Source organism: Neofelis nebulosa, chromosome 4 (genome assembly GCF_028018385.1).
Source record: "Neofelis nebulosa isolate mNeoNeb1 chromosome 4, mNeoNeb1.pri, whole genome shotgun sequence".
In the NCBI taxonomy this organism is placed as follows: domain Eukaryota; kingdom Metazoa; phylum Chordata; class Mammalia; order Carnivora; family Felidae; genus Neofelis; species Neofelis nebulosa.
Window position 1 is genome coordinate 58,093,731 of NC_080785.1, and position 16,811 is coordinate 58,110,541.

Genomic DNA, 16,811 nt, shown 5'->3' on the forward strand with positions numbered 1-16,811 from the left:
CTTTCTCTTTCTCTTTCTCTTTCTCTTTCTCTTTCTCTTTCTCTCTCTCTCTCTCTCTCTCTCTCCCTCCCTCCCTCCCTCCCTCCCTCCTCCCTCCCTCCCCCAGTTGCTTGCTCCCATTCTCTCTCTCAAAATAAATACTTTTTGAAAAAAAAGATATATATTCATGAGTGTATATCAAAATTATTTTAAAGCAAAAAAAGCAAGTTTCATAAACTATATGAACAGAATGATAATGCTTACCTTTTGCTATACATGGTAAATTTAAAAACATACCCACTAAAATATTATTGTAGTGTGTGTGTATGCTGGAAAGAACACAAATTATGACAGTGGTTAAGAAGGGAAGGGGGATAGGACATAGGGTCAGTGATTAATGTGGAGCTCACATTCATCTGCAAGTTTTATTTCTTTTACAAACAAAAGACTTGGAACAAATATAATAAAAATATTTAGCTGTTGCCAATTTTAAATGGTGGAAATAAGGAGTTTGTTATATAATTCTTTTTTATTATTCATCTTTTAAATCATGCAAAACTTTTTTAAAAATCTAAAAATGAGTGTATAATTTTAAACAAAATTTCTGAATTCCTGGATTCCATTACTTTATTCTTCCTAAAAAGAAGACATATGATTTACAGATTATTGACATGAAGCTTAGTAATTGTGTGACTTCCACGTACAAGACATGAAGATTTTGCAATGTGAGACATATCTTAAGTTTGTTTTACAGACAAGAAATCCTTGGAAAAACTGAACACTCAATATTTTTTTCAGGGTTTGCTTCAGACATGGACTTTATATAACAGAATAACTATGCCAAGCATAATGTGAGAAGCAAATTAGCAAATATAAACAAACGATGTCTCTAAGTAAAGATTATGTGTGTGTGTGTGTGTGTGTGTGTGTGTGTGTGCATGCGTGTGCATGTGTACATGCATACAGGTATGTGTGTATTTGAAGTGAAGCCTATGGATCCCTTCTCAGAATGTTTTTAAATGCATAAAATAAAGTACACAGATACCAAAGGCAATTATTATACTGAAAATAGCTACCAAAATATGGGGGAAAGTCATGGCATAATACATACAATTCTATATTAGTGCATCAAATAACAATTGAGCAGCAGGTCTGATATATACCATCACTTCCAAGTAATGATGAAAGTAACTATTGGAAATACCTACACAGCAATAAAGTGATATGAAAATAGCTATCATTTCTATTGGTGATAAAGTCATCTGCTTTACTCATATTGTTATGGTTTGTTGCCTACATTTATAATGAAAACAAATACCTTCCTAAATTCATACAGCTAATAAGGGGCAAGTAACTGTTTTACTAAAAAATAATAATGTAATTTTTTTATTCAAGTTCATAAGCCCCATTAATTCTATCCATGGACTCCTAGGAGGTCTGTGGACCCAAATTTAAGAACTTCAGAGACAGAAATATACCTGTCATCCATTCATCTACCTCTGCTTCCAAATGGCTCCTTAAATCTGCTGCAGGATGTAAAATCAGATAGACAATCAGGTACCCTAGTTATATATGTAAGAAGTTAAGCAGAATCTTAGCAAGGACAAGAAGGTGGGTCTATACCTTTATAAATGTGCTTTCTGCATCTATTTTTGCATTTCAGAAGTGCTATTTATTTTCTGATTCTCAACTGTATTTCAGATAGTTTAATTGCTAAAAATGCATCACTGGATAACTCACTCTGGATGAGTATATTAATAATGTCACAATCCAAGTACACCTCAATACACCAAAACAAACTGCCAGCTTTTAGGCAGGTATAGCCTAAGTTATCCTCATCACAAAATAATAATGCATTATTTTCTTTTAAAAGCATTGCCATTTATTCGATTACCCCCAGATTTATTACAAAAAAGGAATGCATATGGATATGGAAATGAGATGTAGGCACTTCTCTTACCAACCTGACTTTCAAATGAATGGACCATACACTACTATTTACCTAGAATCTTGCACAGTTTCCTAGGACTTCTGGCTATTCTCTTTCCATTTTGTTCAAGTAAGAGTCTCAAATATTGTTCAAGCTACAACATTTGGGTTGTATATTTTGTGTTCAAATACATCATCTAACTACCCAGACTTTTGGTGAATGTTTATATTTGTTGAAATGATATCAACAAGAAAATTCAAAACTATTAACTCATAACTATTAACTCATAATACTTAATAATTTATTCCTTATGCTGTAGGTATAAGTATTGTCTCTCTAACTCTCCCATATTTGCTTCTGATTAGGAAACTAATTTGAGAGGCATCTGAGTGGCTCAGTATGTTAAGCGTCTGACTCTTGTTTTGGGCTCAAGTCATGATGTCATGGTTTATGAGTTCAAGCCTTGCATTGCTCCCTGAGATTCTCTCTCTTTCCCTCCCTCTCTCTCAAAATAAATAAAAGGAAACTAATTTGATTACAAAATTAGTGAGAGACAAAGTGGAGATTTGAACATAGATCTTCTGACACCAGAATGAGCTCTTCTGTACTTTCCTTTAATTTTTCATCTTTACTTCTGGTTTGCTATTTGAAGAATTCACTCTTCCACTGTCCTGCTTTTTTGAACAGAGATGAAATGAGTTATCTTAACCATCTAGATTCTAGTAGGTATTAACAGCTGGAACTCAGTGCTTTTGTGCAAGGCCTACTGCTACAAGCAAACTGTGACTTCCCCCATTAATATTTATACTATTTTCAACACAATTTCTATTAAAGGGAAATGTTGAACAAGTGACCATTGTCAGAAACACAGGTTTGTGTTAGTTAAAATACTGTAAGAAATATGAATATGTCGTCTAAGCCTTGGAAAGAAGTGGCAGTGATAGGGGGACAGCAATTACAAACAAAAAAACAGCAAAACAAACAAAAAAACAAACAAACAAAAAACCCCCATGAAATCCTAATTCAAGTAGCATCAAATATACTGGAAGAAAGCATCTGACTTGCTTAAAAGATCATGAGTTCATTTAGCTTTACTCATAAAAAAAAAAAAAAAAAAGGAAATTATTTAGAAAATGTGCCAGGCACTGGTCCAGCTTCTGGGGAAATAGCACAGAAATGTGTAACAGAGGTTAATCTGATGGTAGCTGGATGGGAGGATGCTTTTGAGTAATTAGTTATGCATAATATTCCCTCAGTTTCCACCCTAATATAAAAGAACTGAAGCAGTTCAGGCTTAAGGTTCATCTTTCATGAAATGGCATTTGGTTAGTGTCTTTCAGACACTCCTTTTCTCTATGCCTGTTTGCTACAGACTGAAATTCCACCATAAGAATATAAAGGATTGATTCCACAATTACAGATAATAATAAAAGATGCAACTGCCAAACAGAACTATCACATTAGCTGAAATACCCTCTCATTAAAAAAATACATAATCAGGGGTGCCTGAGTGGCTCAGTTGGTTGGGTGTCTGACTTCAGCTCAGGTCATGATCTCGCAGTCTGTGAGTTCAAGCCCCGCATCGGGCTCTGTGCTGACAGCTCAGAGCCTAGAGCCTGCTTGGGATTCTGTGTCTCCCTCTCTCTCTGCCTCTCCCCCACTTGTGCTCTGTCTCTCTCTCTCTCTCTCAAAAATAAACAAAATGTAAAAAATAAATTTAATTAAAAAATATATAATCAAGTAGTAAATAAAACATGCAAGTGAATGGGATCAAGTTATTTCTAGGTTTTGATAATGGGGAGAAAATTAGAGACAGAGGAGAGCCATGGACATGTTAAGATAGGGGTAGAATCATCGGTAAGAGAACAAGACAAGAATTCACATTCACTAAAATATATTTAGTTCTGGCTCAGTCTGCTTTCGATTCTGTGGACAAATAAAATGTGTGGACAGAGGACATTTTGAACCATACATTCTGTAGACACAGGGGTATGAAGCACATACATCCATCATAAGCTGATGAAGTAGACTGACATAGCCTCGTATACTTAACAAGTTTATTTCTTGTCACTTATTTGTTGACTGGTTTAACACACAACTTCTTAGAGACTTATTTTTGAAGGATTGGCTAATCAAGGATTTTTTATACTTCCTCAGGTAAAACTCAAAGCTAAGTATGAATTCATTTATACAGGTATCTGCTTCACCACAGTGCTCTCTCCCTGCCAGGCAGACATTCACAGTGGGATAAAAGGAGTAAGAGGATCACAAAAAAGGATAAAACATTGTATCAAAAAGAAGATGATAATTCAAGACTAAGATATGTTATTTGATCTCCACCCCCGCCCCCCGCCAACTAATAGATGTTCTTTACATGTCAAAATAGCATTTATTTATTTGCTTTACATATCAAAATAACATTTATTTATTTGCTGAGGCAAATAGTTACTATCTAAAGAACTATAAAAATGCTCTGTTTGTAAAAGGAACATATATTTTTTTTTATCAGACATGGCTATCATCTCAAAATGACTTTTTAAAATTTTTCTTTAATGTTTATTTATTTTTGAGAGAGACAGAGTGTGAGCAGGGGAGGGGCAGAGACAGAGGGAGAGAAAGCAAGCTCCAGGATCCGAGCTGTCCGTATAGAATCCAACGTGGGGCTTGAAGTCATGAACCATGTGATTATGACCTGAGCCAAAGTTGGACACTTAACCAACTGAGCCACCCAGGTGCCCCCACAATGACTTCTGAATTATTCCAAAGAAAGGAAAAATTGTTATTCACACAATGAAAGAAATTTACACATAGTTCACTACGCGAAGGCAATGAAAACAGAGAATATATAAACATGTTGAAAAGAAATAAAATATATATTTTGTTGTAAATTAATCTGAACTGAAGAAACTATTCTTTTTAATGTTGACAAATCACAAACCCAGGGTGTGTTGCAATCTAGTGAATTAATTTTATTGTTGGAACATGACACTTAATTGTCATGCCAGCCTTCTTAAACTGTAACCTAAAGGTATTAGGTCTGAATGATAGTATTTTAAATAATTTTTAATGTTTATTTATTTATTTTGAGAGAGCGCAAGAGAGAGAGAGTGAGCACAGGTGGGGCAGAGACAGGGAGAGAGACAATCCCAAGCAGTCTCCACACTGTCAGTACGGAGCCCAATACAGGGCTCCACCTCATGAACCTTGAGATCATGACCTGAGTCAATATTAAGAGTTTAACCGACTGAGCCACCCAAGAGCTCCTGTATGAGAGTATTTTAAAAAGATACACTTAGAACTTCATGATAAAATTTGATGTAATATTTACGGTAGGATACAAAGATACTTGTTCTTTTCAATGTAGGCCTTAATTCTGGTGGTTAATTGAAACAATAGCATAGATTTTAAATAGCTAATACAGACAATTTAAAACTTTAGCACAAATATGAATATTTTGTTGTAGAGAACATTTAATACGTAAAGAAATGAGAAGAGAAAAGAAGGAAGAAAAATAGTACTAGCCAAGAATCAGCTTTAATTTAAATCACCTTTATGTTTGAACTGAAATTTTTGTCATAGTATCAACCAATTCTTTTTTAAAAAAATCAGACAGCTAACTAGATATCCAAATACAGATGAAAACACTAGTTGTTTTGACTTAATTTACCTTTTTACGTTCAGGGATATTAAACAAAACTATTTTAAAAGATTATTCAATGTGCTGTGACAGTAAAATTTTAGCATTTCTGACACAATAATATCTTCCAAACCATTCTCTAAAATCCTTGGATATTCTACTTGGGGCAGAGGTGACTTTAGGTGGAAAACATTAGGAGATGGATTTGTTTCTGTAATTTCTACCTACTTTTTACTATAGGCTTTAGCCTATTTCTAGCCTCATTTAGGGACTCCTCTCATATGGAGGATGACTTCTGGCATAGGACAATGAAGGACCTATATTGATCACCTGTGGAGAACTTTCAAATCAAAACAACATAAATGCATCTGCCAGGTGGTTAGAGAAAGAACAAAGAGACTCAGGGGTGAGCTATTTGGGGAATAACTATACAGCTGTCTGGTAATCCTAACCTCTACCTAATTATGGCAGCATCTCTAGAAAATATAGCTGGCATACTCAAGCCTGTATGAGATGACACATACAAACAGTTGCCCAGATGTGATGCTCTGTGATTTTTCATTTAAGTATCTGGGGACTAGTCAGTGTCTATCACAGACTGTGCTTGTGGAATTAAGGGTCTAGGGCACCAAAATGGCCTCTGCAGTATGCATCCAAGTACTCTATTCTCAAGCATTTTATGAAACACTGTCCTCTTTAGTGGAAAAAAGCCAGTGAAAGCCTCATGCAATATTATCTAACTACAAATTCAGAGTAAGCACTTTGATTTTAACCCTAATTATTTCAGATGGTAAAATAGTTTTCTCACCTATGAAATATGTGAATGTTTTAGATAGGTTCCACTACAATCTCTGAGTTCTAGTATATCCTTTCCTCATTGCCTATCTTTTCCTTAGTAAACTGTATGTACTCAAGAGAGGGCCAATTATAAATCAGTTAAAATTTATGTCTGTATATGTTTCTTAGGAAACAAGTCACCTTGTAAGGAAACATATGGTATGTTGAGTAGAAAAGATATAAGAAGGGAAAACAGATAAAGAGGGTTAAAAGGCTGGAGAGATTATAGACAAAGTTGTCCTGGCACAGAAAGCAATGAAGAGCTTCCCCCAAAATGGATAAAGAAACACAACATAATAAAGGTCCTGGTGCATTACACTGAAGCTAAAATAAGTAGAAACCATGTTTCTTATATCTATGCCTAAAATAAATGACACTACTACTACTTTCTATTATATCTTCCAAGATGATATTTGATATTTGAACTTCACTTGGCAAAAAAATGAACAAAAGAGAAATCAAAAAGATTAGTTCCTTGCAGCTAGTGCCGAGAAATGGACTCATTACAACTTGCCTCCTTGGCAGGAAGAAAGACCCAAATACAAACATTCCTCCTTCTGAAGGGAGATTTTTGGATTTAATAGCAAGGAACACCTTTTCTAGATTTGTGTCTTTGCTCCATGTGTTTTCCATTGTTTCGGTTTATCTCAACTTGGGGTATAGCTCTCTTTTGTTTTTTTTTTTAGACTAAACTCTTCAGCAGTCTTGATGCTAAAGAGGTCTATCTGCAGTGGAAGGATACACTTCAGTGGAATTTCATGAAGAAAGAAAAGGGATCATAAAGACATCTGATAAAACCAAACACCTCTCTATTCTATTTTACCAAACTTGTGAATTATTACACTTTGTTTGTGTTTGTGGAGTTGCCTCTTTCAATATGTTTTCAATAGACAACAAGGCACCAAAAACCCTGGGTAAATAATAGATGTTAAATATAGCTACTACCTAACAATGTTACTGGAACAATTAGAGTGCAGAAAACTCTCTCACATGAGAAGCCAACTAAAAACAAAGATTGGCATGGTGCTGGTTCTTTGGTTCTTTTTAAATTAATAAAACACACTTGCTCTAAACTCATCTCTCACACTTAAAAACTACTTAGATTGCTTTTATTTGTTTTCAACCCCCATTAAAATACACAATAGTCGATCCGATTCTTTGTGTAATTCTGCTTTTTTTTCCTTCTTTTTTTATACATATCCAGAGTGCCAGCATACATTTGTGTGTGTGGACTATATGTATGCCTTATTTTCACATTCAGAGAGCATGGGGATTGTTCTTGAAGAAAGCCTCTTTCTAGCCAGATTCCATTAGGTCACATTATGTAAATGAATGTTTAACACAAAATTCATTTATTCATTTGGTGTGTAGTAGAACACATGGCAAATGCTAAGGAACACAGCCAAAAAGTGAATCTGTGCAACACAAAAGAAGACCAGTAGAGATCCTGAGCATTGTCTATACACTTGTAGAGAGCTGCTGAGTAAGGGGAACTATACCTTTTGCATTCAAACCCACAAGACCATAGATAGCATTATCAGGAAACACGAATTTTTACCACATGTACAATGGAATAAAAACAGTGACTTCCATTCTCTTTGCAAAAAGCCCAGTAGCTTTTCTAGACTCATGACCTTTCAAGTCTTTTAATGTATTTTAAACAGAAGTCCTATCACTTCTGCCTTTAAGTAGCAAAACGGGACTCTGGGAAAACATAAAGGTTCTGAAATGCCTCATCAAGTCTAACAAAGAAAACTATTTAACTTTGTCTTAAAGGCAAACATCTACAGAGAGATGAATCTGACAGAACAGTAAACATGATCTAAATTATTTTTAAAAGTCTTACCTAAGCATACTAGACACAAGTAAAAGGTGCTGTCCATTTTAAAGACCTATTATGACTTAACGTTTCATAAAATCCTAAAAGATAATACTCACATTTTGCTGTCACCTTGTACCCCCCCAGAGGAGGGGCATGGCCCTCTAATGCATCAAATCCAGCGGAAACTAGGACCATGTCTGGATCAAACTCTTTGGCCACAGGCGTCACTACAGTCCTACACAGTAAAAAGGCAACCAGTTACACATGGGAATGGTGAATACCTTTAAAAATTGTGCAATGAAAACGACTTGGCACAACCTCAAGAACTTCCCAAGAATAAAAGAGAAGGGGAAAAGAAAACACCATTTGAAGAGATCAAAAAGTTATCATTTCCTTAATAGTGAATCACTGTTATTTTAGCATCCCAATTCAGTCTTTTTCTTTCATCTTTTTTCCTCTAAATTAAAAAAAAAAAAAAAAAAAGCTTTACAGGTACATTCTAAAGCCCATCATATTACATGCACATCTGTGGCTGCTTTATCCCACTGCCTATAAAAAAAAGTGCTTCTTCCAAGGGAGTGACTAATGTTTTACAGAGGAAAGTCGAAGCTTTAGTGAAAACCTGGCTTGCTCCAGTTAGTGAGAACTTGGTGTAAATTTGAACTATAAATTTCTTTTGAGAAAAAGTTGCTTTTCCAACTTAAAAAAAACATTTTTAAATATTTGTCATGGTAGGGGGTAACTCCTGCAAAGGAAAAACACAAAATTCCTTTAATAGAATCCAGACTATAATGTTAAGTGAGTCTAAGGTCAGAGACACCAGGAATGTGGCAGCCTCATCCATGACAGCAACCCCTGCTGGTCCTACTCAGACACTTCAGCATTTACCTCTTTAGCCTTCTCAGGACACCCTAAACCCTTTTTCCTCAGTGCTGGATTTGATAGAAAATGATCAATAGATGCTACTAGGATTCATAAAATAGAATAAAAAAATAATGTAGGATTCAAGACTGATGTTCCATTATTAAAATTCAATTTTTTAAAGACTACTTAATAATATGGGGAAACTGCCCACAATAGCAAATTTAAAAATTGGTAAGGTCTCTACTGTGTGTTTAGTAGATAGAAATAACTGTACTAAATATTAAAATTGTTAACCTTAAGTAGTGACAAAATTGAATTCTTTTAATTTTTTTGTTTGCCAATCTCTAGTTTTACAGTGACCACATATTAGTTCTACACTTAAAATTTTAAATAAGAAGTTGTTGAAGTTATAAAAGATAATTATTTGAAATTTACCTAGAGATATAAATGAATAAAATGTTTTTCATAATTCCACTACTATTATAAAAGTATGAAAGTTTAATACTTCAAACTCATAAGTGTGCATGTAAGTGACTTTCACAGGTAGTCTTTCTAACAATTGGAAAGCCACTCACATCTGAGTTAGGCCACCAGTGAAACTAAGTGAAAACCTAATTTTGTTTATGATGTACAGTTTCATTATTTTATTCTTCAATATCATTAAGAATCTCTAATAAAGCTACATTATCAGGAGTGATACCTTCAATCCTTTTCCTTCCCAATAATGCCAACACTTACATTATAATTTTCATAAATTGTTACACATTACCAATTCACTACTTTCATATGAATGAAATACCATGTGATACATGTATTTGGGATATTGGAATAAATGGTCTCAAAGAATCAAGAGTGTTATATCAAGGAACTGAGTATGATTAATCCTATGTACTCCTTTGGCAAACAAGCAGTACTCCTAGGAAAATATGGGGGTAGATGATTAAACAAAGTTGTCATCCAATCACATGCATCATAGTAACCAATTTTCCATCTCCTTTCCCTCTCTGGGAAAAGTTTCTCCCCCTCCTCTTGTTTTCCCCCTCATCAATCTACAGTTGTAAGATTGACTGAAGGGTAAACATCCTTCAAGGCACAGCTCACTATCTTCTCCATAAGGGCTTCTCTCTACATATGGACATTAAATATATATGTATATATTTTTGAAGGACAAATACGGTAAAGGAGACAAGGATTGCCAATATAATTTGAATATATGACAGACATGGATACAATCTACAGAGAGGAAAATTAAAACATAAGTGTAAGTTCTGCAGTGGAAGCTACAAAAAGAAAGACTTTTCTCTTTTCCTAGAGAAACAAACTGACCAAAGAGAAAATACCTAGAGAAACTGACACTTGAGAGTCACTCAGACCAACAATCAGGTTTTTTCCTCAGTCTTCCCATAGCGAATGTCCTACTCAAAAATCCCACTCAACATACAGAGCTCCCACTTATCTTTTCAGTGTCCTTTTCTCAAATATGAAGGATTGTTTGAAGAAAATTTCCAGAATAAAAGACAACAAAACTAACATGCAAACAAACAAAAGAAAGAGAACTCAGAAAACCAGAGAAAATTCAGGGAAGACACTATAATTGCAAAAATTAGGATTATCCTCAAAGACATAAAACAGTACATCTAGTAAATGAAAAGTGAGTGCTACTAAAAGAAGAAAAAGCAAACAAAACATATAATAGACTATTTAAAAGATAAAGTTGCTAAGTTCTCTCATAAAGAATAACCAAAATAGAGACACGAAAAATTGACAATGTCAGATCACACACTTAAAGAACCCATTTAGGAAGTCAACATACAAAGAACAGTCTAAGAGATTTTTTTTCCTTTTTTTTTTTTGTCTTATTGAGAAGTAATTGACATAGAAAACTGTATTAGTTTAAGGTGTCCAGCATAATGGTTTGACTTATCTGTATTTTGAAATGATTAACTCTACATGTTCAGTCAACATCCTTCTCAACTAGATAAAATAAAAAGGAGAAGAAAGAAGTATTCTCCTCATGATAAGAACTCAGGATTAGCTTTCATAATTCTTTCCAGTATATCATACAGCAGTGTTAGCTACAGTCATCATGTTGTACATTACATCCCTCCTACTTATTTATCTTCTAACTAGAATTTTGTACCTTTGACCCCACACTCTGCCTCTGATAACCACAAGTCTGATTTCTTTTCCTGAGTTTGTCTTGTTTTTTTTTGTTTTTTAGATTCCACATATAAGTGAGATCATAAAGTATTTGTCTTTCTCTGACTTACATCACTCATTTAGCATAACACCTTCAAGTTCCATCCACGTTGTTGTAAATGGTAGGATTTCCTCTTTTTATGGCTGAATAATATTCCATTCCATATACATACCATAATTTCTTTATCCATTCTTCCATAAGCTTGGTAGTTTCTATATGTTGGCTATTATAAACAATGCTGCTCTGAAAATGAGGGTGCACATTCTTTTTGATTTAGTGTTTTCATCTTCTTAGGATATATTCTCAGAAGTGGAAGCAGATCATACGGTAGTTCTATATTTAATTTTTGAGGATTCTCCATACTGTTTTCCATTGTGGCTGCACCAATATACAATTCCACCAACAGTGCATAAGGTTTCCATTTTCTCCACACCAAAGCCAGCGTTTATCTCTTGTCTTTTTCATGCTGGTCATCTAACAGACCTGAGGTTATATCTCAATGGGGTATTAATTTGCATTTCCCTAGTGATTAGTGATATTGAGCATCATTTCATGTACCTGTTGGCATTTTGCATATTTTTTTCAGAAAATGTCTATTCAGGTCCTTTGGGACCATTTTCAAAAATTGGGTTGTTTGTATTTTTGCTTTTGAGTTGTATGAGTTCTTTATATATTTTGGATATTAACCCCTTATCAGACATATGACTTACAAATATTTTTTCCCATTCCATAGGCTGTTTTTTAATTTTGTTGATGGTTCTTTTACTGTGCAGAGGCTTTTAAGCTTGATGTACTCATACTTATTTACTTTTTATTTTGTTGCTTGTGCTTTAGGTGTCATATCCAAGTAACTGTTACCAGGGCTCATGTTAAGAAGGCTTATTCCTGTTTTTCCTCTAGGGGTTTCATGGTTTCAGGACTTACATTTAAGTCTTTGATCCATTTCAAGTTAATTTTTGTGACTGGTATAAGATATTCTTTTATGTGTGATGCATTCTTTTATGTGTGATATATTCTTTTATGTGTGAATATCCACTTATCACAGTACCACTTATGGAAGAGACTGCCTTTTTTTCACTGAGTATTCTTGGCTCCTTTATCAAATTTTAGTTGACTGTAAATGCTTGAATTTATTTCTGGGTTCTGCATTCTGTCCCATTGTTCTATTTTTCTGTTTTTGTGCCAGTACCATACTATTTTGATAAATTTGCTTTATAATACAGCTTGAAATCAGGAAATGTGATGCCTCCTGCTTTGTTCTTGCTCGATTCCTTTGACTACTTGGGGTCTTTTGTGGTTCTATATCAATTTTAGGAGTGTTTCTTCTACCTTTGTAAAAATGCCATTGAATCTTGATAGAGATTACATTGAATGTATATATATTATTATTTTTGATACTATTGTAAATGGGATTGATTTCTTTTTCAGAAAATTCACTGTTAGTGTAGAGAATGCTAGTGATTTTTGTACGTTAATTTTCTATCCTGCAACGTTACTGAATTCACTGATTAGATCTAACAGTTTTTGGTTGTCTTTCAGATTTTCTATATATAAAATCATGTCATCTGCAAAGAGAGACAATTTTACTTCTTCCTTTACAATTCCGATACTTTTTTTTTCTTTTTTGCTTGATTGTTCCAGCTACAACTTCTAGTACTATCTTGAATAGGAGTGATGAAAGTAGGCACTCTTGTTTTGTTCCTGATGTTAGATGAAAAGCTTGCAACATTTCAACAATGTTACCTGAGTGAGGGCTTGTCATACACGGACTTCACTGTATTGATATATGTTCCTTCTTTGTCTGAAATTTTCAGTTTTTATCATGAATCAATGTTGAATTTTGATAAATGCTTTTTCTGTATTTATTGATATAATCATATGGTTCTTTTCTTTCATTCTGTTAATGTGATGTATCACATCGATTGATTTATCTGTGTTGAACCATCCCTGTTTTCTAGGTATAAATCCCACTTGATCATGGTGAATGATCCTTTTTCATGTTTTGCTGAATTCAGTTTGGTAGTATTTCATTGAACATTTTGCATCAATAGTAATCAGGGATATTACCTGTAGTATTTGTTTAAGTGTGCTTTTCTGTTTTTTCTGGATAATGCTTAGTCTTGTAAAAGGAATTTTTGGAAGAGTCTGAGAAAGATCTGTGTTAATTTCACCAGCTAGAATTTACCAGTGAAGCCATCTGATCCTGGGCTTCTCTGTGTTGGGAGATTCTGGTTACTGATTTCATCTCCTTACTAGTAATCGATCTATTCAGATTTTCTCTTTCTTCCTGAACAGTCTTGGTAAGCTGCATGCTTCTAGAAAATTTCTCATGTCTTCTGGTTATTTAGTTTGTTAGCATATAGTTATTCACAATAGCCTCTTATCATCCTTTGAATTTTGGTGATGTCAGTTTTAATGTCTCCTTTTGACTTTATAATTTTGTTGATTTGGGTATTTTATCTTTTTTCCTTGGTTGGTCTAGCTATGTCTTTTTTTTTTTTTTTTATCTTTTCAAAGAAGCAATTCTTACTTTGGTTAATCTTACTTTTTCTGTTTTCTCTTTTATTTATTCTCCAATCTCTATTATTTCTTTCCTTTTTCTAACTTCATGCTCAGTTTGTTCTTTTTCTAGTTCCTTAGCGTTAGGTTGTTTATTTGGTATCTTTCTTGCTTGCTAATATAGGTGTTTATTTCTATAAATTTCCCTCTTAGAACTGCTTCTGCTGCATCGCACAAAGCCTGGTATGTTATGTTCCCATTTTCATTTGTCTGAATAAGCCTTTTTATTTCCCCCATTGATTTCTTCTTTGATCCACTGGTTGTTCAGGACAGTGCTGTTTAATTTCCATGTGTTCATGAATTTTCCAAGCTTCTTCTTGTTAATGATTTCTAGTTTCATGCCATTGTGGTCAGAAAAGATACTTGGTATGATTTCAATATTCTTTAATTACTAAGACTTATATGTGGTCTAACATATGGTCTATCCTAGAAAATGTTCCATGTGTGCTTAAGAAGAATGTATTTTGCTGTCATTGATAGAATGTTCTGTATTTGTCTATTATATCCATTTGGTCTATAGCATTATTCAAGTTTGCTCTTATTGATTCTCTGTCTAGATGATCGATCTATTGTTTAAAGTGGAGTACTGAAGTCCTCAACTATTATCAAATTACCATTTATTTCTCCTTTTAGCTCTGCTAGTTTTTGCTTTACATATTTAGGTAATCCAACGCATAAGTATTTATACTTGTTTTATCGTCTTGATGTAGTGACCCCTTTATCATTACATAGTTATCTTGTCTCTTTTTACCATTTTCAGTTTAAAGTCTATTTTGTCTGATGTAAGTACCACTACTTTTGGTTTTTTATGGTTACTATTTGCTTGAAATATCTTTTTCTGTTATTTCACTCTCAGTCTGTGTACATCTTTATAGCTAAAGTGTCTCTTGTAGGCAGTATATTGTTGGATCTTTTTTTTTGTTTCCATTCAGCCATTCTATGCCTAATAATTTAATCCATTACATTTAAAGTAATGATTTTTATTTTTTTAATTTTTTAAAAGTTCTTTTTATGTTTATTTATTTTTTAGAGACAGAGTGTGAGAGAGAGAGGGAGAGACAGAATCTGAAACAGGCTCTAGGTTCTGAGATGTCAGCACAGAGCCTGACACGGGCCTTGAACCCACGAATGGTGAGATCATGACCTGGGCCGAAGTTGTATGCTTGACTGACTGAGCCACACAGGCACCCCTAAAGTAATAATTTTTAAAATGAAAAAATATTTTATTGAAGTACAATTGACATAGAATATTAAATTAGTTTCAAGTGTACAACATAGTGATTCAACAATTATATACATTAGGAAATGCTCACCACGATAATTATATTACAGTATTATTAACTATATCCCCTATGCTATACTTTCATCACCATGACTTTTTTAAAACTGTAAGTTTGTACCTCGTAGTCTCCTTCACACATTTCTCCCACGTTTAAAGTAATTATTGATAAGGAAATAGTATTGCCATTTTTTTTGTTGTTTTCTAGTTGTTTTGTAGATCCACAGTTGCTTGTTTCTTATCCTGCTTTTTCTGTGTCTTAATGTCTTTCGGTATCAGTATGTTTTGACTTCTTTATTGTGTTCTTTGGTGTAATTACAACAGGATTTTCCCTTGTGCTTACTAAGAAGCGTACATAAAGTATCTTAAACTTCTAACACTCTATTTTAAACTAATAACAATTTAACTTCAATACAATTCATAAAATTAACACTTTTATTTCTCTTTCCCCTCACATTTTAGGTTGCTGTTACAATTTACATGTTTTTTAAACATATAATGTGTAACTAATAACAGATTATAGTTTTGGTATTTTTACTATGTTCTTTTTTTTTTTTAACATTTAAACTAGAGTTGTGAGTTATCTGTCACTATTAACATAGTTCAGAACCTAACCTTGACTATATGTTTACCATTACCAGTGAGGTTCATACTACCTTTTAACGTTTTTATGTTATCAATTAGTGTCCTTTTACTTCCACTCAAAGAATTGCCTTCAGCATTTCTCATAAGGCGGGTCTAGTAGTAATGAATTCCCTCAGCTTCTATTTGTTCAGGAAAGTCTTTATCCTTCATTTGTTTCTGAATGACAACTTCACCAGGTATAGAATTCCTGGTTGACAGTTATTTTCTTTCAATATTTTGAATATATTGTCTTCTGGCCTGAAAAGTTTCTGTTGAGAAATCCACTGACAGTCTTCTGGGGATTCTCTTGTATATAATTTCTCTCTTTTCTCTTACTGTTCTTAAAACTCTTTTTTACTTTTGACAGTTTACTTATGATATGTTTTAGTTTAGCCCTATTTTGTGTTCAATATATTTGGGTTCCTTTGGACCTCATGAATCTGGATGTCCATTTCTTTCCCCAGGATTGGTACATTTTCAGCCATTATTGTTTTAAATATACATTTTATCCCCTTCTCTTTCTCTTTTCCTTCTAGAATTCCCATAATGTGAACATTGTTTCTTTTCATTATACCCCATAATTCCTATAAGTTTTCTTCATTGTTTTTCTTTTTTTTTTTCTTTTTGCTCCCTTGAGTAATTTCCAATATCCTGTCCTTCAGGTTGCTTATTCTTTCTTCTGCAATGTGGGGTGTACTTTTGAAACTACTTTTGAATTTTTCACTTTACTTATTGTGTTTTTCAATTCTAGGATTTTTTTTTTGATTGTTGCTATTTCCTTGTTGACCTTCTCGTTTTGTTCATGCATTGCTTCCCTAATTTCTTGAAGTTGTCTGTGTTTTCTTGTAGTTCACTAACCTTCTATAAAAGGATCATTCTGAATTATTCCCCTGGTGGTTCACAGATCTCCGTTTCTTTAGAGACAGTCATTGGAACTTTATTAGTTTCCTTTGGTGGTATCTTATTTACTTGATTTTTTGTGAGCCTTGATTCCTTTTGTTGGTATATGCACATGTGAATAATTACCCTCTTTTAGACTTTACAGGTTTGCTTTGGCAGAGACAGTTTTTCACCAGTAAG

The 16,811-nt window shown here is 33.7% G+C and overlaps 1 protein-coding gene across 11 annotated transcripts in view; it reads right to left on the reverse strand.

Moving 5' to 3' along the window:
* Positions 1-16,811, reverse strand: part of HDAC9 (histone deacetylase 9) — a 938,649-nt gene that overhangs the window by 133,733 nt on the left and 788,105 nt on the right. For all 11 annotated transcript variants that reach the window (XR_009260421.1, XM_058724883.1, XM_058724881.1 and 8 more), the window contains one exon: positions 8,322-8,440. Coding sequence is in view for 10 of the 11 variants with exons in the window: in XM_058724883.1 (XP_058580866.1) it covers positions 8,322-8,440 (119 nt within the window). In the remaining variant the exon portion in view is untranslated. The remainder of the gene's footprint in view (positions 1-8,321; positions 8,441-16,811) is intronic.